This window comes from Zingiber officinale, chromosome 6A (genome assembly GCF_018446385.1).
Source record: "Zingiber officinale cultivar Zhangliang chromosome 6A, Zo_v1.1, whole genome shotgun sequence".
NCBI classification, from domain to species: domain Eukaryota; kingdom Viridiplantae; phylum Streptophyta; class Magnoliopsida; order Zingiberales; family Zingiberaceae; genus Zingiber; species Zingiber officinale.
This window is the reverse complement of record NC_055997.1, coordinates 11,828,479-11,852,207: the sequence shown is the minus strand read 5'-3', so window position 1 is coordinate 11,852,207 and position 23,729 is coordinate 11,828,479. Positions and strand designations below refer to the sequence as shown.

The following is a 23,729-nucleotide window of genomic DNA, read 5'->3' as shown; positions in this document are numbered from 1 at the left end:
AAAAAATTATTTTAAAAAATTAAAACTTAAATTTTTTTTAACTTAAAAATTTATTTTAAAAAAAACTAAAACTTAAATTTTTTTTAAAAAAATTATTTTAAAAATTAAATTTTTTAACTCAAAAAAAATATTTTAGAAATTAAAACTTCAATTTTTTTAAAAAAAATTATTTTAAAAATTAAAAATTTTTAACTCAAAAAAATTATTTTGAAAATTAAAACTTAAATTTTTTTAACTTAAAAATTTATTTTAGAAAATTAAAACTTAAATTTTTTTTATCTTAAAAATTTATTTTAAAAAAATTAAAACCTAAATTTTTTGAAAAAAAATATTTTAAAATTAAAATTTTTTAACTTAAAAAAATTATTTTAAAAATTAAAACTTAAATTTTTTTTAACTTAAAAATTTATTTTAAAAAATTAAAACTTAAATTTTTTTTAAAAAAAATATTTTAAAATTTTTTTAACTCAAAAAAAATTATTTTAAAAAATAAAAATTAAATTTTTTTAACTTAAAAATTTATTTTAAAAATTTATTTTAAAAATTTAAATTTTTTTCTTAAAAATTTATTTTAATAATTCAACTTACTTTTATCAAAAATGACTATAAGTCCAATAGTTAGACTAACCTCAATTTCTACCTATTGTAGGAAATAAAGTGGATTTTGGATAGTGGTTGCTCCAAACATATGACTGGATATCACACAAAATTCACTCAACTCACCTACAAAAGTCTAAGAACAGTTGCCTTTGGGAACAACAGCAAATTAAAGGTAATTGGTATAGGTAATATCGAATTGAAAATTGACTTTATTATTACAAATGTTTTACTTGTTGAAAATTTCAAGTATAATCTTTTAAGTATCAGTCAACTATGTGATACTAGGTATAAGGTTAGGTTTTTATCTAGAGAATACTTAATCATACACCTAGACAACCCTAACATAAGCCTAAAAGGGTTTAAAAAAGACAACATCTATACAATCAACTTAACCACTTCTTCAATTAAGTGTCACCTAACACAAAAAGAAGAAATCTGGTTATAGCATAGAAGGATGTCACACACAAATTTTAGAAATATAAGCAGACTAAATGGATTAGTTACAGGTCTACCAAAATTACCTAACTTAGATTCAACCATATGTAATGTCTGTCAACAAGGTAAACAGACAAAATCCACCCACAAACCAACTCAATATTAGAACTGTTACACTTAGACCTATTTGACTACCATGGAGTCAAATCAATAAATGGAAGTCTATATTGTCTAGTAATAATAGATGACTATTCTAGGTTCACTTGGATAAAATTTTTAAAAAATAAGGATGAAACTTTTGAAATTTTTACAAACTTTTGTAAACAAGTTGAAAATGAAAAAGACCTTAAAATTAAAAGAATTAGAAGTAACAATGGGGGAGAATTTAAAAATCATAACTTTAACAAATTCTGTCTTGAAAATGGCTACCATCGCAAATTTTCATGCCCTAAACCCCCCCCCCCCCCCCCCCCCCCAACAAAATGGTATTGTAGAAAGAAAAAATAGAACCTTACTTGAAGCCTCTAGAACGATGTTAAATGAATACAACTTACCTAAATATTTTTGGGCAGAAGCTGTTAGTACAGCTTGTTATGTACAAAACATAACAACACTAAATAAAACCCATAACAAAATATTTTTCGAAGTTTATTATAATAAACAACTCAATATAAAATACTTTAAAGTATTTGGGTGCCCAGCTTTCATCTTAAACACAAGATAACACTTAGGAAAATTCACCTCTAAAATTGAAAATGGAATTTTCTTAGGCTACTCCCTAAATAGTAGAGGCTACAGGGTTTATAATAAGGTTACCTTAAGAATTGAAGAAACTACTAATGTGAAATTTGAAGAATCCAAACAAAACCTAGAACAAACACAACTTCAACCAATTGAATTTGTTCAAGAAAATATTAACTCTGAAGGAACCAACCAAATTCTAAGTCATGAAGAAGAAGAACAACCTCAGGAGAGTCAACCCCCTAGAACTATAAGAGTCAACCCAAATCACCCAACTGATCAAATAATAGGTGACCCAGATCTTAGGGTTCAAACTAGATCATCCTTTAGAAATCTAAATCAAATATCTTAATCTCAAAAATTGAACACAAAACCATAGCCGAATCACTACTTGACCCAGACTGGGGTATAGCTATGCAAGAATAATTAGCTCAATTTGAGTGTAATGAAGTTTGGGACTTGGTACCACCACCCAAGAATAAGAAAATAATAGAAACAAAATGGGTATTTAGAAACAAATTAAGTGAAACTGGAGAACTTACTAGAAATAAGGTCAGGCTAGTTGCTAAGAGATTTAGTCAAGTAGAAGGACTTGACTATGATGAAACATATGCCCCAGTGGCTAGACTAGAGTCCATTAGGATGTTACTAAGTTATGCAGCACACAGGTTTAGACTATACCAAATGGATGTTAAGTCAGCATTCCTAAATGGACTAATAAAAGAAGAAGTCTACGTAGGACAACCACCTGGGTTTGAGAGTCTAGAACACCCTGATTATGTCTATAAATTGAAGAAAGTCTTATATGGACTTAAGCAAGCACCTAGGGCTTGGTATGAAAGACTAACTTCTTACCTAATCTCTAAAGGGTTTAACCAAGGTCAAATTGACCCAACCTTATTTGTCAAATTAATAAAAGAAGATATTTTTATAGCACAAATTTACGTAGATGATATAATATTTGGTTCAACAAATTCAAAATTTTTAGATGAATTTACAAGTTTAATGGAACACGAGTTTGAAATGAGTCCGGTAGGCAAGTTAACCTACTTTTTAGGATTACAAATCAAACAGACAAATGAAGGTAACTATATTTATCAACAAAAATATACTAAAGAATTACTTAAAAAATTTGGAATGGAAAACACCAAAGAGATAAAAACACCGATGGCAGTAAACACAATCCTAGATGATGACCCCAATGGAAAACCAGTGATTTAAAATACTATAGGAGTGTCATAGGCAGCCTACTATACTTAACTGCAAGTCGACCAGATATCTTATTTGCAGTTAGTATGTGTGCTAGATACCAAATCTGTGCTAAAGAATCTCATTTGAAATGAGTCAAAAGAATCTTTACATACCTTAAAGGAACTACAAATGTAGGTATTTGGTATCCTAGGACTAATAATTTTGAATTAATAAGGTACTCTGACTCAGATTATGCTAGATGTAAATTAGACCCCAAAAGCACAAGTGGCAGATGTTAATTACTGGGTCCATCACTTGTCAGCTGGTTTAGTAGAAAGCAACACTGTGTTGCCCTATCCACAACTGAGTCATAATATATAGTAATAAGAGAGTGCGTTGCACAATTATTATGGATGATGCACACCCTAAAAGATTTTAACTTGAACCTTACAAATGTCAAAGTCTTAATTGATAACATTAGCTCAATTAACCTAACAAAAAAATCCAGTGTATCATTCTAGAACTAAACACATTGAAATTAGACATCACTTTATTAGGGATCATGTTACTAAAGGTGACATTGAACTCAAATACATTGAGTCCAAGTCTAATTTAGCTGACATATTCACAAAACTACTCCCTGAAAGTGAATTTAGTAATCTACGTAGAAAATTAGGAATGTGTTTAATAGACTAGAATTTTCAAAATTCAAAACTATTTTAAAATTGACTATTTCAAATTCTAGGTTAAAATTATTTTATTTTTTTTTAAAACTTTCCTACTTTTAAAATTTCAAAACAATTTTAGTCTTATACTAGAAAAATCTCTTTAGAAATCATATTCCCCTAGACTAGTATTTGAGCATCTCACCAACACCCTAAGTTTACTTTGCTTGTGATTGACAAACATAGAAAGGGGTGAGATGTATAGGCCAATTGCTTGGACTTAAGATGCTTATGTCAGTGCATCAATATAAGTCTGGGCATTAAATATAAAACATACATTGATCAAGCTAAATTATTCAGTTTAGTCAAACACTGACTGATTACAATGAACTTAACTTGACTAACCAAGTGAAAGCTACTATCTTCTGATAGTCAATAAGTACCTAATTGGTTAGACAGCTATTTTGAATGTCAGGTTTAGGGGGAGGATCAATTATTTTCATATTTATTTTTTTTACTAAAAATATTTTGAAATTAGTTTTTAAAAAATGTTTAAAAATAAATCTGATCTTTGGAAATCTAATTTGATAAATCTATTTTTTAAAATTAATTTTTATAAAACTAAATTCTTCAATTAGATTTTAAAAACTAAGATTTTGAAAATATTTTTGAAAATTAACTTTTATAAAACTAAATTCTTCAATTAGATTTTATAAACTAAGATTTTGAAAATTGAATCTTTGACAAACTTAGTTTTAACCAGTTTTGAAAAGTAAATATCCTTTAAAACTCAGCTTTGAAATTTTTGATTTTTCATGTTTGAAAAGTGTTTCAAAATTGAAACTTAGTTTGAAAATTTAAACCTTAATCTTAAACCTTGGTTTTGAAAACTCATATTTGTAAATTGTTTCAAAGTTGAACCTTATTTTGAAAATTTAAAAGTTATTAAAATATTTGGAACTTAAACACTTATATTTGAAAATTAGTCTATCTAAAGCTTAGCTTTCCTAAACTTATACTTGAAAATTAGATTTTAACCCTTTTTGGAAAATTCTTGTTGAGTTCATTTTCTTCAAAAATACTTAGTTATTTTTCAAAACTTAGCTATGTTACAAAAGATAAGAAATAAAAGCTAACTTATTATGTGTTAAAATTTAAACTCCCCCAAGTTAACTTGACATCATTTCATAAATTTTTTACTTTGTTTATACTCTGTATTATTGATTATGTCCTTATTTGATGAATGCCAAAGGGGGAAGGATAGGTGGTTAAGTTAGAGCAACTAAATACAAATTTGAATAACTAACTTAAACCTTAAAAACCTCAAAAATCATGCTTGATTTTTGCATATATTTTCACTAACTTAACCAGGTTGTCATTCCATCAAAAAGGGGGAGATTGTTGGTGCGGTTAGCACTAACGATCTAACTCAGGTTTTGATGAATGACAAATCAGGTTAAGTTAGGTTTGTCATTATCTAACACTCTAATCGAGTGTACAAGCTAAGTCCAGACAGGTCGATGGGCTGACCGGATGTCTGGCACGAAGTCCAAGCGGGTCGACGGGCTGACCGGACACTTGGCACGAAGTCCAGCTAGGTCGACGGGCTGACCGGACGTTTGGCACGAAGTCCAGCTAGGTCGACGGGCTGACCAGGATAGCTGGATAGAAGTCCAGACGGGTCGAAGGGCTGACTAGACGTCTGGCAGGTGAGTAAAGGTAAGTCACTGAAAGGGAGTGACTGTGAGGACGCGTTCCCGGGAAGGGAACATTAGGCGTCGATCCGGCTTAGATCCATTGCGGATATCTAAGTCGAGATCGTGACTAGATTCCGGTCTCGGAAAGACGGAATTTAAGTCATACTCTTGATATTGAATTTATAAATTATGCTAACACTTTGTTTTGTAGGAATCATATTATATATTTGTCTCGGACTAACCTTGTCTTGCAGGAGAATGAATCTCTAGAGAAAGGTGGTCCGGGCGCCCGGAGGGGATTCGGGCGCCCGAGAGGCAGTTTTTATCCTGAACGCGTCGTCGCCATGTGGAGCTTGTTGGTTGGACCTGCCACGTCTCACCAGGGCGCCCGGAAGGGATCCGGGGCGCCCCGAGTCTCATATAAAAGAAGGGACAGGGGTGGAGCTCAGAACAACAACTCTGAATTGAAGAATTCACTCTCCTGTGCTCCTGTGATGCTGCAAAGCTCCAACAAACGCACTGCTTCTCTTTTTAAGTCTCTTATTTTGTCGGTATTGTTTTAATGCTTTCATTAGAATTTTCTGTAATTAGTTTGTAATATCTTTCGAACTGCTAGTGAATTGTCCATCGAAAGCACCCTCGTGTGCGGGCCTTGGAGTAGGAGTCGCCAAAGGCTCCGAACCAAGTAAAATTGGTTCTTGTGTTAGCATTGCATTGTTTTACTTTTTCGCTGCGCTTACTTTTTTCAAACGAATTTTTTATAATCGATATTCACCCCCTCCCCCCCTCTATCGAAACATCACGATCCAACACTTATGTCATCGTTAAATATAATTTATGACAAGTTTATTGTGACGATATTAGCGATGAAATTTTATTATTCTATATAGAGTTAGCAATGAAAATGATTAGGTTAGCGACGAATTTTTTCGTCGCTATTACATTGAGTTTTTTAGTGACAATAAATCAGCAACATAGAAAATCAAACCTGCATTGTTGATTTCCAAAAATCAGCAACACCACTTTTCACTATGTTGTTGATTTTCAGTAACATAGTTTTGCTAATTTTTTAAAATCAGTAATATTATGGAGTATAAACTCTAAGGTGACATTTGGTTCTCTCCTAGGAATCGGAATGGGAATGAGAATCATAGTATTATGGAATCAGAATAGGTATGAGCATGGATATCACTCTTAAAAATAATATTTGGTTAGTTGAATATTTTCGATCGGAATGAACCTAAATTTTTATTTTTACCCTTAGAGGAAAATAAGAGAAAAAATTAGATGTGAGAAAAAAAATATGATGAGAGAGAAAGTATGATAAGAGGGAAAATATGATGACAAAAAATAAAGAGAGAGTAAGTGTGACGAGAGAAAATGAGGAGAGAGAGTGTGATGAGAGAAAATGAGGAGAGAATGAAGAGAGCGAAAGTATTATGAGAGAAAATGAGGAGAAAGAGTGTAATGAGAGAGATTTAGAAGAGAGAAAGCATGATGCGAATGAATGATGAGAGAGAAAATATGATTAGAAAAATGAGGAGAGAGTATGTGATGGGAAAGAAAGTGTAATGAGAAAGTATGATGAGAGAAAATGAAGAGAGAGTCTGTGATGAGAGAGAGAAAGTGATAGAGAAAGTGTGATGAGAGAAAATGAGGAGAAAAAAAGTATGTTGAGAGAGAAAATGTGATGAAAGAATGAGGAAAGAGAAAGTGTTATTAGAGAATGAGGAGAGAGAGAAAAAATAAGAAGAGAGAAAGTGATATGGAAGAAAAATTTAATAAATATATTAAAAATATTTTCATCCAAAACTTAATTCTTATTCTCATTCTCATTCCCATCCAACCCAAGGGAGGAGTACCCATGTTTTGATGTTTCATTTTAAAATCTTGATTTCATTTCTATCAACCAAATATAAGGTTTAAGAATGAATCCAATTTCTTATTCCCATACTCATATACCAAGAGCCATCTAAATTATTTTTTATGGTGTTGTTGATTTTTAAAAATCAGCAACATAGTAAAAAATGATTTAGAATTTTTTTCGGATGAACGTAAAAGGAGAAAAGGTTAAGAATTTTTTCGAATTAACACTAATAAACGAGAGAGAGGTTAGTATTTTTTTGGATAAGTTTTTTTATTACATAGAAAGAAGAGATAAAAGATGAGAGAAGTTGCATATAAATTTTGTTTGGATGATCAATAAAAATAAAAAAAGAAAAATTATGTTGTTTGGATATTTCTAAAACTAGATACGTGATTGGAAAAAATACATATTCACTTTGTGTTGTTTGGTAAATCATTTTTTTTTCAATTTCAATAAAAACGGGTTGAAAAAAAAATCAAGTGCAAATTCTAGTTCCCACAAAATTAGTCTGTGGACATAAAAAATTATTACTTGCTAAAATTTTAAATAAAGATTGATTTTTTAAAATAAATATTAAATCTCAAATAAGACATTGGCTTTTTCTTTTAAAAAGTGAAAAAGATTTAGCTTTGAAGTTAAATTGCCACCGTGAATTTAGAATAATATGTCTCCAAAGTGAATGATTTGCCTACGTGGCAATATCGACTAATATTTAGTTAATAAAAACTAATATTTGTTTTGTAATATCCTTTAAATAGATCACGATAAGGTTGGAATGTGAATATTATCAATAAAACGAATAATATCTTTTTTATTTTTATTTTGTTTTTGTATTTTTTAGAAACATTTGTGTAACTCAATAAAGTAACATAGAACATATTCATTAATTAAACATAATTGAATTAAAAATGTTTCGGAAAATGGACTTAATTAAAAAAAATTAATTATTTATGAAATATGACAAACTTAACCGTAGAGATACTCTGGTCCATAAATTGTGGATCAAGAGATCATCCATTGTATGAGGATCTTTGATTTAGATAAATTATATTTTTAAATAGATGAGATTCATTTAAATTAAGGATCTAACAAAAATAGATTCATAATTTATAAACTAGAGGATCGGTCCTCCAAACTTAGGGGCTTTAACTCATAAGATCCGTTTGAATGTGAGGAGACCGTATAATTAGAATTTGCACTGGGTGGCAAAAAGCATTCGTTCACCTTGCCTCTGTCAATTCGTTCTTATGGTAACATGAAAAAGATAATTAAATTATGAATAATTATTAATTTTAGATAGTTGAATAGCATAGGAAGAAGGTAGATCTGACTATTAGTTAGAATTTAATTCTTAGACCTTATGATCATACTATCATCATACATTAGTCAACTAGAATTTGCACTTGTTTACATGGATGGAAGAAAACCATCCATGTTAACATTCAATTCTATATTTTTACATGACCCTAAAGTAAGTATGTAAACGAATCGAGTCGGTTCGTGAGTTTTTCGAGTCGGCTCGATAAATATTTGATTTATATTTGAATTTATTGAATTCGAACCAAAGTCAAACATATTCGAACTTTTTTTCGAGTCGAACTCGAGCCCAAATTATTTAGTTCGATAGTTCACGAGGCGCTCGCGAATCTTAATATTTTATTAATATAATATAATTATATATTAAATAAATAAATTTTGAGTCTTTCGAGTACTTATTTTTGAGAAATAATTCGAATTATTTTTTAGTAATAGTTCGAATAGTTCACGAACATGTTTGAATCTTTCGAGTCAAACTCGAACCCGAGCTCTAATTCGAGTCGAATTCGAGCCAAATTTTTTAAATTTTTCGAGCTTCAAATCGAGCTCGAACTCGAATATAACTAATTCAAGCTGAATTCGAACTTAGATTTTTCTTCATATTCAATTCGATTCGTTTAAACCCCTATCCTGAAACACAATTCATACTCCTTCCCTCGTCAAGAACTATGCCGATCTATGAAATTGATTTCCTTCCCTCCAAGTAAACACAATATTACACCTTGTGATAAATTCTCAATAACCCTCATTGTAGTAGGATTAACTTCCAGTGAATATAAAATACTTTGTTGAATATCTGACTTCTTCTATGTAAAGTGTTATTATATTAGGATAAAAATATCTCTTATGATTTATCCATCTGTATCTACCCGGAGGATCAGCGATACTGGGCAACCTAGGTTGAGCGTTATCTCCAATAATAACCCTCTTTGTATAAATAGTTATCAGTTAAGGGCTAATATGAAAATGCATCTTAAAATACATATATTTCCCTTATTTAAAATTCCTTTTTTTTTCCCTTGCCTTTTTTTCCATTTATAAAAGCACAAGAAATTAGAGTGTTTGAAGACTAGAACTGAGAAAGGAAGACGAAGGCAGTCCAGTCCTCTCCTCCAGTTTTGAAATCACCCAACTCCACGCAAATTCCAACCCTAACCCGAGATTTACTGCTCTCTCCTCCTGCGGATCCGTCCGCAGCACAATGGGGATCGCCTCACAGGACGTGATCAAGCAGCTCTCCGTGCTCATCGACCAAGGTTGGCTTCTTTCTCCTCCTTTCTTGTAGATTTGGCTTGTTTTTATGGTTATTGACGTCTGCACGGGTCGGTTTTCTCGCAGTGGAGGAGCATTTGAAGGTTACATTTCAGGTTTGTACTTTTCTCTCGCTAGATCTGTGTAGGTGCTTCGTTGGTTTCTCGGAATTTGACGATCTGCATTTCTTCTATGCGTGCTTGTACTTCTTCTTAAGTATCTTGAAGAGAACTGGAAGTCTATTATTATTTTTTCCAAGAACAAGTAAGCGAGTGTTTTGTTTTTTAAATAAAATTTGATTTTTCAATGCCACGATATTGAACATTTTGATGCTTCCACTGGCGATAGCTTCTATTGTATCCTTGAACAGTAAATGGAGATTTCTTGAGATAGCATTCAGCTTAGATCTTTCAGTCGTGAGCTGAATTGCTCATGGGGTTCGACGATGGAAAATTGCTGGTTCATTATGTTGAAGTCCTCCATTTATGAGAAAAAAAAGAGTTTGGATCGTAACACACTAATCTATTTCTAGTAATCCAGTTAACCTACTAGTCTACCATAGGACATTTTGACCATTCCTTGAAGCGGTTCCGTAGAGTTTTGCAATTATGTGAAACAATCTATTGAATTTGGGGATAGGAAAAATTGTATTGCTCATATTAATGAGACGGGGAAAAATCAAAAGGGCGCCCCTTTTTATAGGAATTGTCAGAGGGTGCCCCTTTTCATTTATTATCAAAAGGGCACCCATCTCATTTTTTTTCCTTTTTCATTAAAAAAAAAATTAAACACTGCCACAATATAGAGTTTTCAACTCTGGTCATCACTAGTAACATTATGTTGTAGCAACTATGAATTGCTACACGTGCAAAAAAACAAGGGTATTTTTAGAAAAATAGCACCGCACCCTTTTGACAATAAATGAAAAAAGGGCGCCCTTTTAACTATTGATGTAGGATGTAGGACTAAATCAATAATGTTGTTTTGATGCGGTTAACAAACTTCAAGAAAGTTTATCTTGTGTTTTTTATACACGCATCAAATGTGCTAGAGTTTGACATAATACACTTGGGGGGCTTAGAAAGTTCATAACTCGATGGGGTTGAGTTGAAAGATTATTGAACCAAGATGTCGAGGTTGACCAAGAGCTTGGCAGGTTGAGTTTTGCTCATGTGGCAAGTTGGTTGTTGGTTTAATGAATTGAAGTCCTAGAATGAGGTCGAAGGCAAGGCTAAGGATGTGAGGAAGAAAGCTTGAAAGGCTTGGCGCATTTAAGGGATTGAAGGTTTGGTGATTTTGACTCAAGGGTGAGAAACATTGATGATTGCCTTCAACTTTTAAGGGAATAAAATTTAAATTTTTAGGTTATCAGCTAATTGCCCTCTTCTAGCCGTCCTATTTTATCCTACATGATTAACCATTTCATGATCTAGATGAATTATCTTGTAATAGTTTTTATTTTACAGATGGAAATCCATTCTCTGATAATATTTTTTCTAACGAAAAAAAATCCTTACTTTTTTGTGCATTCTCTGGTAGTTCTTTCAATAGGTGATGCTTTGCAACCATGCTACTTAAGATGAGATTATGGTCTATTTAATTTATCTTCCGTGACTCAATATGCCCCTTCTGATTTGCAGAATGTTCATCAGGGCCATCCAAATGTAACTTTCACGCGTTTTCTTAAGGCTAGAGAGTGGAATGTTTTCAAAGCACAAAAGATGGTATTCTGTATATGGGCTACATGCATTTTGGTTCTTGTTTATAAGTGAGAAAACACCATTTTTAATTCTGAATCCAGATGTCCATTTTTATCGCAGTTGGTAGACTCTCTAAACTGGAGGATACAAAATCATATTGATGATATTCTCTCTGTAAGTCTCTTATAATTCTTTTACAATATATCATTCATGCCATGAAAATATTTCGATTTATGGGATTAAATGCTAAGGAATACTTTTTTGGATCAGTTGACTTTTATCTGGGACTTTTACTTGCCTATACTTTCAAATGTAGTATGAACAAATGACAATTGCAGCTACTTTTTTTTTTTTTTTTTTTGTTTATAGGTTTAAGATAAGCAAGATATATATATTCAGATAAACATATTTAAAGAGATCAGTTAGAAGGGAAAAAAAACTTTAAGAAAGAAATTGCTGAAACAAAATCATTGACAAGTTAGCTACAGTTCACCATAGTTTCCAGATTTTTCCTGTAAAAATAGTATTTATCTGGGAAACCAATGATTTCTATAAGATCAACAAGAGCCTAATAAATGCTGTAAGTGCTGGATGGCAATATACTGAACCTTCAATTGTCATATACGTTTTCCTATTCTCTAATGAATTTTCCTTTTTCCATGCAGAAACCTATAACTCCAGTTGAATTGTATAGAGGGATTCGTGATTCACAGCTTATAGGAATGTCAGGACACACTAAGGATGTAATGATCCCTTTCTATAGCTAATATGTTTCCAATTAATTCAGTTTATCCATGCTACATGCTGCTATCTTTGTTAATCACAGAAGTATCTGTCATTGCTTGTACTTTACATGACTGGGTGTTCTGGCTCATGTTGTACCTTTCTAGTTGTCTATATTTTTGACTTCTGGATCGTGAAATACATATACATACTATGTAGAAACTAACATCAGGGATAACTATAATAATAACAACAACAACCAAGCATTATTAACCCACTAGGTGGGGTGGGCTATATGGATTCTTTTACGACATTGGGCTCTATTCCCTACTATATCATCATCTATACTTAAATAAATTTTATCTTGTTTTAGCATTGTTAACCAAGTCTTTTTTGGTCATCCTCTTCCTCGTTTGATATGCGTGTTTGTCATAGTTCCACATCGCTGGAATATTTATTGGTCATTTAAGTACATGCTCGTACCATTTTAAACGTGTTTCTCGGAGTTTTCCCTCAATAAATGTAATTCCGACTTTTTTTTTAATACTTTCATTTCTTATTCTGTCCATCCTCGTATGTCCACACATCTACCTTAACATCCTCATCTTTGCAACTTTCATCTTTTGCTCATGTGCTCGAGTCATAGTGGAACATTCAACTTCATATAATATAGTAGGTCTAACTGCGATTTTATAGAACTTTCGCTCTCCTCCATTTCAACCGTCCTGTTTGTATTATATGTAAGACATCTCTCTCAATCACTTCATCGTTTTGCAAAAATGATCATCTCTCTAGTTCGAGGCAACTCGTCATCTCCTATCTTAATAATTGTCTCATTATGTATACTATTGCTAATTTAAATTTCATATATTCTGTTAGTTTAGTATTTACTCCTTCACGTGTTTCATCTATCAAAACAATATCATCTGCAAATAATATGAATCACGATATGTGTTTTGAATGTATGCAGTGAGTTTGTCATAATTAATATAAAAAGATGGGGACTTAGAGCATATCCTTGATGTAACCTTATTTTTATTGGAATTGCTTCAGTTACTCCACTTGAAGTCATCATTTTGGTCATTATATCCTTACATATCCTTAATTAGTTCAATATATGTTACGTTAATACCTCACTTTTCTAAAATTCTCCATATAATTTCTCTTGGGATTTTATCATAAGTTTTTTCTAAGTCAATGAATAACATGTGTAGATCATGGTTTAAAGTACCGAGCCGTTCCGCTCGAAACTCACAGATTTTACCGTTCCGACGAGGGACCAGCACCGGCACACGACCGACACAGCACACGACCGACACAGCACGAGGGCGTGAAGTTCGGATCGTCATCGCATGCGTCTTCGCGTGCGTCCAGTTGCGGCATAGTGCGCGACAAAAGGAATCGATTGGATTCCTTCTGTCGATCACGGGATCACTTTAATTAGGGAAAAAAACATTATATAAACGACGAAAACTTACCTGAAAGCATCAGCGACGAAGATTGGGTCAGTGTGGCGAAGCGGTGAGGCGGCGAGGCGGCGAGGCAACGAGGCAGCGAGGCGGCGATCACTTTTCTTCGGCAGGTAACGAAGTAAATTTTCAATTTAAAAGTAGAGAAGCTGCAATCTAAATCGCGAGCAGAGCAGAGGAGGAGGGGGATGGCGGCGGCATCACGAAAATCGCGAGAATAGAGTTTTTTTAATAAAAACTTTAATATATCGGTTTTAATTAAAACCATTATATTGAAATAAAAGATTTATTTATATGTTATAACTTATAACTATTATAATTATTATAACAGTGTTATATTAAATTTTTATAAATATTTACATATATAATTATATAATGTATTATTTAATATATATATATATATAAATTAATATTAATTAAATAAATTGTCAATTAACTAATATAATTATAATATATAAATTTATTTTTATTAATAATAAAAGTATTTAGATTTTAAATTCATATTTGTAATTGATTAAAAATCAAATTAAAATTATATACATAAATATGTAATAAATTATTTAAAATATGCATAATTTCTAATTAATTATTATATAAATTATAATTAACTAATATAACTATGACATATAAATTCATATTATTATTATTTATTATTAAAAATATTAAAAATAAAAATATTTTGATTAAAAACTTTGAATTTATAATTTATTAAAAATTAAATATTAAATTAATTTTATAAATAAAAATAGTTTAAAATTTTAAAATAATTTAAGAATCTATAAATAATTTAAAAATTTTATAAATGATTCAAAAATTAAAATAAATTTGAATCTTTTAAATAAATTTAATTTTTCTGTAATATAAATTATAGTATTTAATTATTTAATATAAATATTATATAGAATATTTATAAACAGAATTATATAAAGTAGATTATAATTTAAATAGATGACCAATTTCCTTTATGAGTTGGAGTTTTAAAAAATTAACTTAATTTTGACTAGTTTTTAGTATAGAAGTTTATATCCCTTTATTAATCTTTAATTTTCTAATTAATTCCTTAATATTATCTTAAGTAAATTAACTTAAATTAGTCAAATATTAGCAATTTGATCATTTATGACCTAAAGTTTATTTAGGCATGTTATAACTCACTTGCATTTTATTTTCTCTTATTTTATACATAATTTTAGTCATTTTTTTGCTAATTTTTCATATTTTTTTATTAAAATGTAATGTATTTTTCCAAAATAAACCATCACAAATTAGTATATTTTTATAAATAAATAATTAATTAAGTGAACTAATAATTAATTTATATAATTATATATAAATTAATATTTTAAAATTATTTTTATATTAAATACAAATAAAATCTATCAAAAAATCTATTAAAATTTATCTATTAATTATTTAATATCTAAATATTTTATTACATGTATACTTAAAGAATTTAATTAGTGATATCTTAGAAAATTTTATGAGGAAAATAAAGTGATTATGAATTGAATAAATAATTTAAATTTTTTATTTATTAATTAATTTATAGTAAATTTTATCTATTAATTATTCTCTATATATATCTAAATTAGTTGTTTCATGTTTACTTAAATAATTTAATTTGTGATATATTAGAAAATTTTATAAGAAAAATTGTTAAACTGTTTATTAATTGAATAAATAATTTAAATTATTTATTTATTAACCATTTTTTAAAAAATATATAATTTTAGATGTTTTGAATAAATTTAGTTTTAAAATTATATATAAATATATAAAAAGTAATTTTTATTATATATGGTACAAAATATATAATCACTAACTATATAGATATATATTATATAAATTAATAGATCATTAATTAAATTGATAATTAATAATATAATTATTATATTTATTAATTAAAATTTTAATTTTATTAATTTTTATAGTTATGAATATTTACATTTTTATAACGCATAGGCAATGACACCAAAACAACAATCTTATGATCCAGCTTGGAGACATGCACGTCGATTAGAAAATCAATTTCATTGGCAATGTTTGCATTGCGATGTGATTAGACGTGGCGGTGGGACACACACCTAAAATAACATTTTGTTGGTGGATATCCGATGTTTCTAAATGTCCAAAAGTTTCTCAAGAAATTCGTCGTGCAATGAAAGACGAACTTGATGGCAAAAAGGAATTAAAGCATAAACAACAATAACAACGTGAAATGCTTGATAGGCGGAGCTCTCAAGAACCAGTCTATGATGAATTTGAAGGTCGTGGTGAAGATCCAAATGATGAAGAATTTTTAGCAGCTCTTAGTGCCTCTTGAACTCAATATGAATATGAACGACATATGCAACATAATGGTGCTATAATTGGTGCTAGTGGAAGTGGCTCAGCTGGTGCTAGTGGAAGTGGCTCAACTACTGCAACAACATTAGGGAGGAGTGAAAGTATTCGTGTTACTTCAACACAATGTGGTATTGGTCGTTTCTTTCCTTCTATGGGACGAAGGCGTGCAGTTGATATTGTTGATATTGATCCACTAGCATTCCCAGACCAAGCTAGCAAACAGACTAGGATTGATGATGCTTATACAAGGGAGAAGAAGAAATCAATAGGTCAAAGTATTGTTAAATTTTTTTCATTTTAATCGAATTCCTCCCAATGCGACAAATAACACATACTACCGCAGCATGGTGTCCAACATTCAAAAATCTGGACATGGTATTCAACCTCCAATTGCATATGAAATTATTGGTCTGTATTTAGATGAACAAGTGGAGGAAATCAAAACTTGGATCCTATCATGCAAGAAGCAATGGAGCTTATATGGGGTTACATTAATGTGTGATGGTTGGACAGGACCTACACGGATGAGCATTATTAATTTTCTGCTATACTGCAATAGAAAGGTGATTTTTCATAAATCTGTTGATGCAACTGCAGATTATCATGATGCATCTTATATATATCATTTGATGGATAACGTAGTTCAAGAGATAGGTGCAGAACATAAAGTGCAAGTAATTACAGACAATGGTGCCAACTTCAAGAGGGCTGGAGAATTACTAGAGCAAAAATATCAAACGTTATTTTGGACACCATGCGCAACTCACTATATTGATTTGATGATGGTAGATATTGGTAAACTCAATATAGTAAAGAAGGTAGTGGAAAAAGGTCAATCGTTAACAAAATTGCTTTATAATCATCATTGGGTTCACGGATTAATGAGGAAATTTATTAATGGGGAGATTTTACGACCAGGAGCAACTAGGTTTGCAACTCACTTTCTCCTATTAAAATCATTATTTCAGAAAAAAGTTGGATTGAAAGCCATGTTCACTTCTGAAGATTGGGAAACCTCTCGATACTCTAGTTCTACTGAAGGAAGGGAGGTACAAAAAATTATTATATCTGCTAGATTTTGAGACTATATTTCAGATATTCTTATAGCAGTGGAACCCTTGTACATCGTTCTACGTAAAGTCGATATGGACAAGAAGCCACAAATGGGCAATGTCTACCGTCTAATTCACAAAGCGAAAGAGGAAATTAAGAGACGTCTACAATCACCAACCAAGTATTAATATTATATTGATATAATCACTACAAGATGGGATAATTAAATGGGACAACATATTCATTTGACAGATGCGTATTTTTTATGATAAAGAATTTTTAATATTACTATTAATAATTATATATATGCTTAATTATTTTAGGTTATTATCTCAATCCGGCATATCAATATCGTTATAATCTTGCCACAAATGAAGATCTATTAGTAGCCCTCATAAATGTAATATCAAGACTTCAAAAAAATAGAGAATTAGCTGTTGAGGCTATTAATGAAAGTCGATTATTTCGAGAGGCATATGGTTCTTTTAGTGATTCTTTTGCAATGTCATGCAGATATAAAATGGATGCAGGTAAATATAGAAAAAATTATTACTAATTTTTGTCACTAAATATAAATACTATTTTAATATTATTCTTATTTATGTTACAGTTGAGTGGTGGTTACAATATGGAGGATCAGCCCTGATCCGGCGGTAAAAATCCGGAACCCCATAAGGAGTCAACGCTGAGGGGAGGTCAAAGGGTCCAGTGGCTCGCCGGAAAAGGGCGAGCCGACCGGACTCAGAAGAAAGGGAAATCTGATAGTAAAAGGCACCCTGGTAGGGACCAGGGGTCCGACGCTCAAATAAAGCAGTGCGTAATGACCGAGCGGAAGGAGGTGCCGCCCGGACGGCGCAAAGAATCAAGGCCGTCCGGACGACGTTCATCGCCCGCCCGGCGGGCCGGGCACCCCAGTCAGACGGTGGGTAAAAGACGGGGACATCTTCTGACAGCCGTCAAGTCGTATGGCTATGCCATACTTCTAGTCTGACAACGGGTGGTCCTGCCGTCCCATCAAAGAACATGCTCGGACTGTGGCAGCATGGCGTCAGGTAAGCTCTCTGACAAGTGCATACCGTGGTATGGGTTGCTGACACGTACGCACCTCGGTGGGCGTGCATCAGTTCCTTCTCCGTCCTATATAAAGAGGCTATTACTTCGCCAAAGGTACGCATAATACAAATTTGGCAGCCACTTTCTCCACCACTTACCTGACTTGAGCGTCGGAGGGTCGTCACCGGGGACCCCTCCCCGGCCCGACTTCTGTGCAGGTTCGCCGGAGGTCGGTGCAGCTGGTCGGAGATAGAGGAGAGCGCCACGTGCCCAGCGTCCGTCGATTCAGCGACTCGGACAGGATCAAGCCCCAAATTTAAAAAAGATTGCAATACAAATTCTCTCACAAACAACTTCTTCAAGTGGTTACGAAAAAAATTGGTCAACTTTCTCCCTCATTCATACAAAAGTACGCAATCATCTTTCTTATCGTCGCTTGGAGAAGATGGTCTACGTTCATTATAATATGCGTCTTCAACTAAGAGCGATAACAGAAGAACAAGAACTGGAAAAACAAGAATCTAGTGATGTAGACCCATTTGATATTAGATTTGTCCAAACTGAGGATGATCCAATGATGGATTAGTGGAGTGTCATGGAGGCTAAGAATCCCTTACTTGATGAAACTAGAGATCTATCACGACCATCTCAATTTCTTACTCAAGAGATTGAAAAAATACAAGCTAGAGGAGATGTCAGCGAAGAATACAATGATGAAGCTTTTGACCAAGAATTTCGATTTTCCGGATCACGACCGAGACGTTCTTAAACATCTCAACCTCAAAATCAACCAAAGTCCGTAGATAAAGACAAAGGTAAAATTCCTGCAATTTTTACTCAAAAGAAAAGAAAATTCAAAACTCCTGTTTTTAAAGAAAGAGGTCAATTGTGAATTAGTGAAAATCCACTCAATGCAATTGATGAGCTCGCATGATGATAGTGATGAAACATCATCACCTTCTGACACTATAGTCCGACGAGAAGTTCGAAATGATGATAGTGGTGTCAATAGCAGTGCAAGTACTAATGGAAGTGATGGCAATGGTGATGCATCTGGTGGCTGTAGCACTTATGTTCCTCCTACTCCGGCACCGGAGCCTTGAACGTGTGAGAAAGATTACACACATGCAACCCAAAATAAAGATCATAGAGGTAGAATTATTAAAACTCAGTATCAACGTCGATCTAAAGGTGACAAACAAAAGAAAACTCATAATTATCATGATATGCGGGAGAGTTTAGCTGAGATTGATTCTGATCGAAGTTCATGATACTCTCAGCCTTTTTATTATAGTTCTGATGCATCATATGGTGATCCATCATATCAGAGCTCAGGGACGTATACTTATCCTTATCTTGTGCCTGTACCTGTACCAGTTCCAATTCCAGTGGTGTCAGTTCAAATTCAACTTTCAGTGGTCAACCGAGACATGCTGATGAACATATGGAGAAATCAATATCAATATTGCATGTCATGGGATGATTATTTAATCTGAGCATTGGAAAACTATGGAGTTGATTTAACCAGAATGTTGCAAGAACCAATGCTTCCATCTTATTCACGTCACTCCTTTTGGTATTAGTAAGGTATTGTATTATGATGTATCAATTTTAATTTGAGTTGTTCATATATCAATTTTCTTTAAAGAAAAATATATTTATTTGTTTTGCCTTACATTTATATTTAAAATTAAAACTACCGAAACTGTATCGGCACAGAATGATACGATACCGAAACCGTATCGTTCTGGTCTAGGACCGAAATTCCGGCACAGCTCGAAATTTTAAACCATGGTATAGATATTGTTTTTGCTCCCGATATTTTTCAATTAGTTATCTAAGAAGATATATAGCTTAATTGTCGACCATCCAGACATGAACCAAATCGATTTTCGGTCATTGTGGTCTCCTTCCTTGATCTTTTTTTTTATTACTTTATCCCAAAGTTTCATGACATGACTCATTTGCACGTACGTCTCCCTTATTTTTATATAAGGAAACTAGAGTACTTATCCTCCATTGATTATATATTTTTTTCATTTTCAATATCATGTTAAATAATTTTATAAGTCATTCAATACTTTGTTTCCCTAGACACTTTCATACCTCTATCAGAATATCATATAGTCCAACAGTTTTTTCTATTGTGCATCTCATTTAAATCTTGTTCTACTTCAGAAATTTAAATTCTACGATAAAAATTTAATTTTTTATACTCATTTGACCTACTTAAATTACCTAAATTAAGTTGGTCATCTAAATCTTTATTAAAAAGTAGATGAAAATACCTCTTTATGCTCTTTTATTTTTAAGGGATAACTAAGGGATAAAATTGGTAGCCTATTACTTGACTTTCTCTTGTAAGTTCGCATAGTGGGAAAGTGAGAGGATATCACATTGATATTTCTTTTTCATGTTGTTTGTGCAAGAAAAATTTAAACAAGAAGGTTTAACATTTTGTTTTGGACTCCAAGATGATGCTTAATGCCTGAAATTGATTTGCATATTGTGTAGGATCGATAACTCTTTGCAACAATATAATAAATGTATACTACTTACAAGTTAAGGTAATTTCAGCTTATAACTATCTTTTCTATTTTCTTTTCTTTTGTTCTTTGGAGTTTGGATGTTGTCTTGCTTCATATATTCTCCAACTTTCTCATCCTACATAACAGATAAATATCCATTTTGTCATAACCTGAGATTAAGGAAATATAGATTCTAGAAAAATATTATTCAAAGAAAATGTAAATTCTTTTGTTTCTATAAAGACTATAAGGCCTTTTTGTGAAGAACAATTTTGCAAAATTCCCTTTGTAATTGAAATTTTGATAATTTCTAATTTTATTGTTGTCTTCGTATTGGACAGGGCAACCCTGTTTTTGCAATAGGTGTTGGCCTCAGCGCATATGATAAAGCATCAGTAAGTTCTCTAAAGTTCTTTCTTATATTTTACTCAATCTGTTACCTTTTGGTCTAAAAGCAAATCAACTAGACAAATTAAATGAGAGATTATCAGTCTCGTTGATCAGCTGATGCAACACCAAAATCTAATCAAAATTCACAAACAGGGTTGAGATGAAATTGGCCTGGTATGAGGCATAACTATCCAATATAATGAAATAAATTAACTCATATAGAGTGCTGAAACTTGTAAGAGGAAAATTATTAGCCAAAGATTGATTTACATGGGGAATCCATATTTTTTTAAAGATTCCAACCCTAACAAATTGAAAATAAACAAAAAAAAAAATAGGGAAAGAACTAACTCTATTCCTAAAAGTACTCAATAAAAATAGGAAATAAATAAATTACTAATTAGAAATCCAATTAAATTAAATAGAACTTCTACCAAAACTTTTCAATACTATCTTATAGGACTGTTACCAAAACTGTTCTGCTTGTAACAGTTTGATTATTCAGATGCCAATTGCATACAGGTTCATTACTATGTACAATCACATATTCAGATGAATGAGTATCGCGATCGCGTCATCTTGGTGAGCTGCGATCTGATTTGTCTACTTGAAAAGTGTATATTCTGTTTCCATTTATTCTTTTTTTTTTTTAGCCTGCTGCAACTAAGAAGTACGGACGCCATATTGCCACTTGTGTGAAAGTTTTGGATATGACTGGTCTAAAGCTTTCAGCATTGAGTCAAATAAAGGTATTTTTGTTGCCATGTTCTTTATTGTTTCAGGCCACTATGGTTTTCTATTACATTCTTGTTGAATAAGTTACAAGTGGCTGAATTTACCCGTCATTTCACAAACACTGGTAATTGGTATGCCAACTATGCAAGCAATTGTAGTTTATTAGAATTTGTACTTGAATGATCTTCTAAACTAAAACTTTCGCATAACAATTTACATTGAAGGTCAGACAGAGTCTTTATTTTCTGAGACAAAACTATCATAGAAACTCTGGAATTCATCAAGATGCTCAATCTGGAGTTTTTCCTGAGTGGTTTTGATGTAGACTTCTTGGAGGAAGGCAACACGCTATGCATTTAGGGAGAATTGCATACTCAAGTGGGATGTTTGTTACATTTGAATCATTTGTGTATGCTTGAGATATGGAGTCATGCAGGTGGTAATATTAAGTATAGTAATGGGATTGCCTGCATTATGTTAGTTAATATAGTTTTATATCGACACAATGACATGATGTGTTTATAACACAGTTAGCATGACATTCCATGAATTGTCACCTCTAGTCAGGAGTTCACTGGGATGCACAAGTAGTCATTGGATTAATGGGCTACCAGATGGAACTACTGAACATTTTCAAAAGCAAACATGCATATTCCTTGTTTAATTAACAGTATATATTTTTTTCTTCTGAAATATTTCTAAGCAGGTATCTCGATTATTTAGTATACATATATGTATGCATTCCCTTACACGGTTTGAATATTCATTGCAGTTACTAACGACGATATCCACGATTGATGACCTAAATTACCCCGAAAAGACAGAGACTTATTATATTGTTAATGTCCCATATATATTTTCAGCATGCTGGAAGGTAAACATCAATGACTTTGTATTCAGAATGGTCTCTACCTAGTCGATCTATTGCTGAAAGAAGCACGCGAACTTACTGAAAATTTTGTATTTGTTTTTCCAGGTTGTCAAGCCTCTATTGCAAGAAAGAACACGAAGGAAAGTGCAAGTGCTGCAAGGTTGTGGCAGAGATGAGTTGTTGAAGGTACAAAAATTTCAGTTATACTTGTTTACTTAATACCAAAAGCTTCTCCAATGCAGACTAATTGATACAATTGTACACAGAATGCTAATCTTATTACTGCCCTTTCTAGTTATGATCAAGTGTTCTTTTCTGACTAAAAAGTGTGATAAATTGTTGCACTATTTTGTAATCGAAGCCCTACTTTCCAGTTGCATCTCACCCCTTATCCAGCCGGTGGCTAAATCAGGGCCTTCACTCGAATTTGCATGAATGTTTTTCCCATCCTTACCAGTGTTCTTGTCAATGGATCAATGCAGATAATGGACTATGCAAGTCTTCCCCACTTTTGCAAAAGAGAAGGTTCTGGCTCCTCTCGATATTCATCCACCGGATTCAATGACTGCTTCTCCTTGGACCATCCCTTCCACCAACAGCTTTACAGCTACATCAAGCAGCAAGCACAAGGCAGACCATTCATTGCACCCCTGAAGCAAGGATCTTTTCACGTAGACGTGCCCGAACCAGGCTCCGAGGGGATTAATATCGTAAAAACCATAGAGTCAGAGCTCCATAAGATCGGAAACAACAATGGGCTCATCCACTCACTCAGCGATCTCAACATCGACAGCGCATGATGCTAAGTCGCTACATGGTGAACCTAAGTTATATCATCTTTCTATAAGCAAAAAACCACTTGCATTCGCTGGATGCAGTTTTAGTTTCAAGATGAATAGTCACTCAAGTCAAGTAGCCTCAAAATTTTCAGCCATTTAAGGGGGTGAATTGTGAAGCTGGATGAGGGCACGTAAGCTTACAAACTTAGAGAATGTAGAGACTTCTTTTGGTATTTAAGTTAATATATTTCTAAAATTATGGTGTGTCAATTTGTTTATGGAGACAATTTTATATATAATATTTCTTTAATTTTTTTT

The 23,729-nt window shown here is 32.2% G+C and overlaps 1 protein-coding gene across 1 annotated transcript; it reads left to right on the top strand.

Moving 5' to 3' along the window:
* Positions 1 to 9,574: 9,574 nt before the first annotated feature.
* Positions 9,575 to 23,721, top strand: LOC121995825 (phosphatidylinositol/phosphatidylcholine transfer protein SFH3-like). Its single transcript, XM_042549604.1, has 11 exons — positions 9,575 to 9,769; positions 9,852 to 9,880; positions 11,405 to 11,488; positions 11,585 to 11,638; positions 12,130 to 12,207; positions 20,978 to 21,031; positions 21,549 to 21,608; positions 21,680 to 21,775; positions 22,534 to 22,635; positions 22,738 to 22,818; positions 23,115 to 23,721. The coding sequence occupies exons 1-11, from the start codon at positions 9,715 to 9,717 to the stop codon at positions 23,430 to 23,432; spliced, it is 1,011 nt and encodes a 336-aa protein (XP_042405538.1). The 5' UTR covers positions 9,575 to 9,714; the 3' UTR covers positions 23,433 to 23,721.
* The last annotated feature ends 8 nt before the right edge of the window (positions 23,722 to 23,729 follow it).

Bases quoted from the DNA above. Each gene is read 5' to 3' on its own strand.
- LOC121995825 (XM_042549604.1), top strand. From the start codon at position 9,715: ATGGGGATCGCCTCACAGGACGTGATCAAGCAGCTCTCCGTGCTCATC. The intron at 12,208-20,977 runs GTAATGATCCCT...CGTATTGGACAG, and splicing joins TGTCAGGACACACTAAGGAT to GGCAACCCTGTTTTTGCAAT. The intron at 22,819-23,114 runs GTACAAAAATTT...GGATCAATGCAG, and splicing joins GCAGAGATGAGTTGTTGAAG to ATAATGGACTATGCAAGTCT.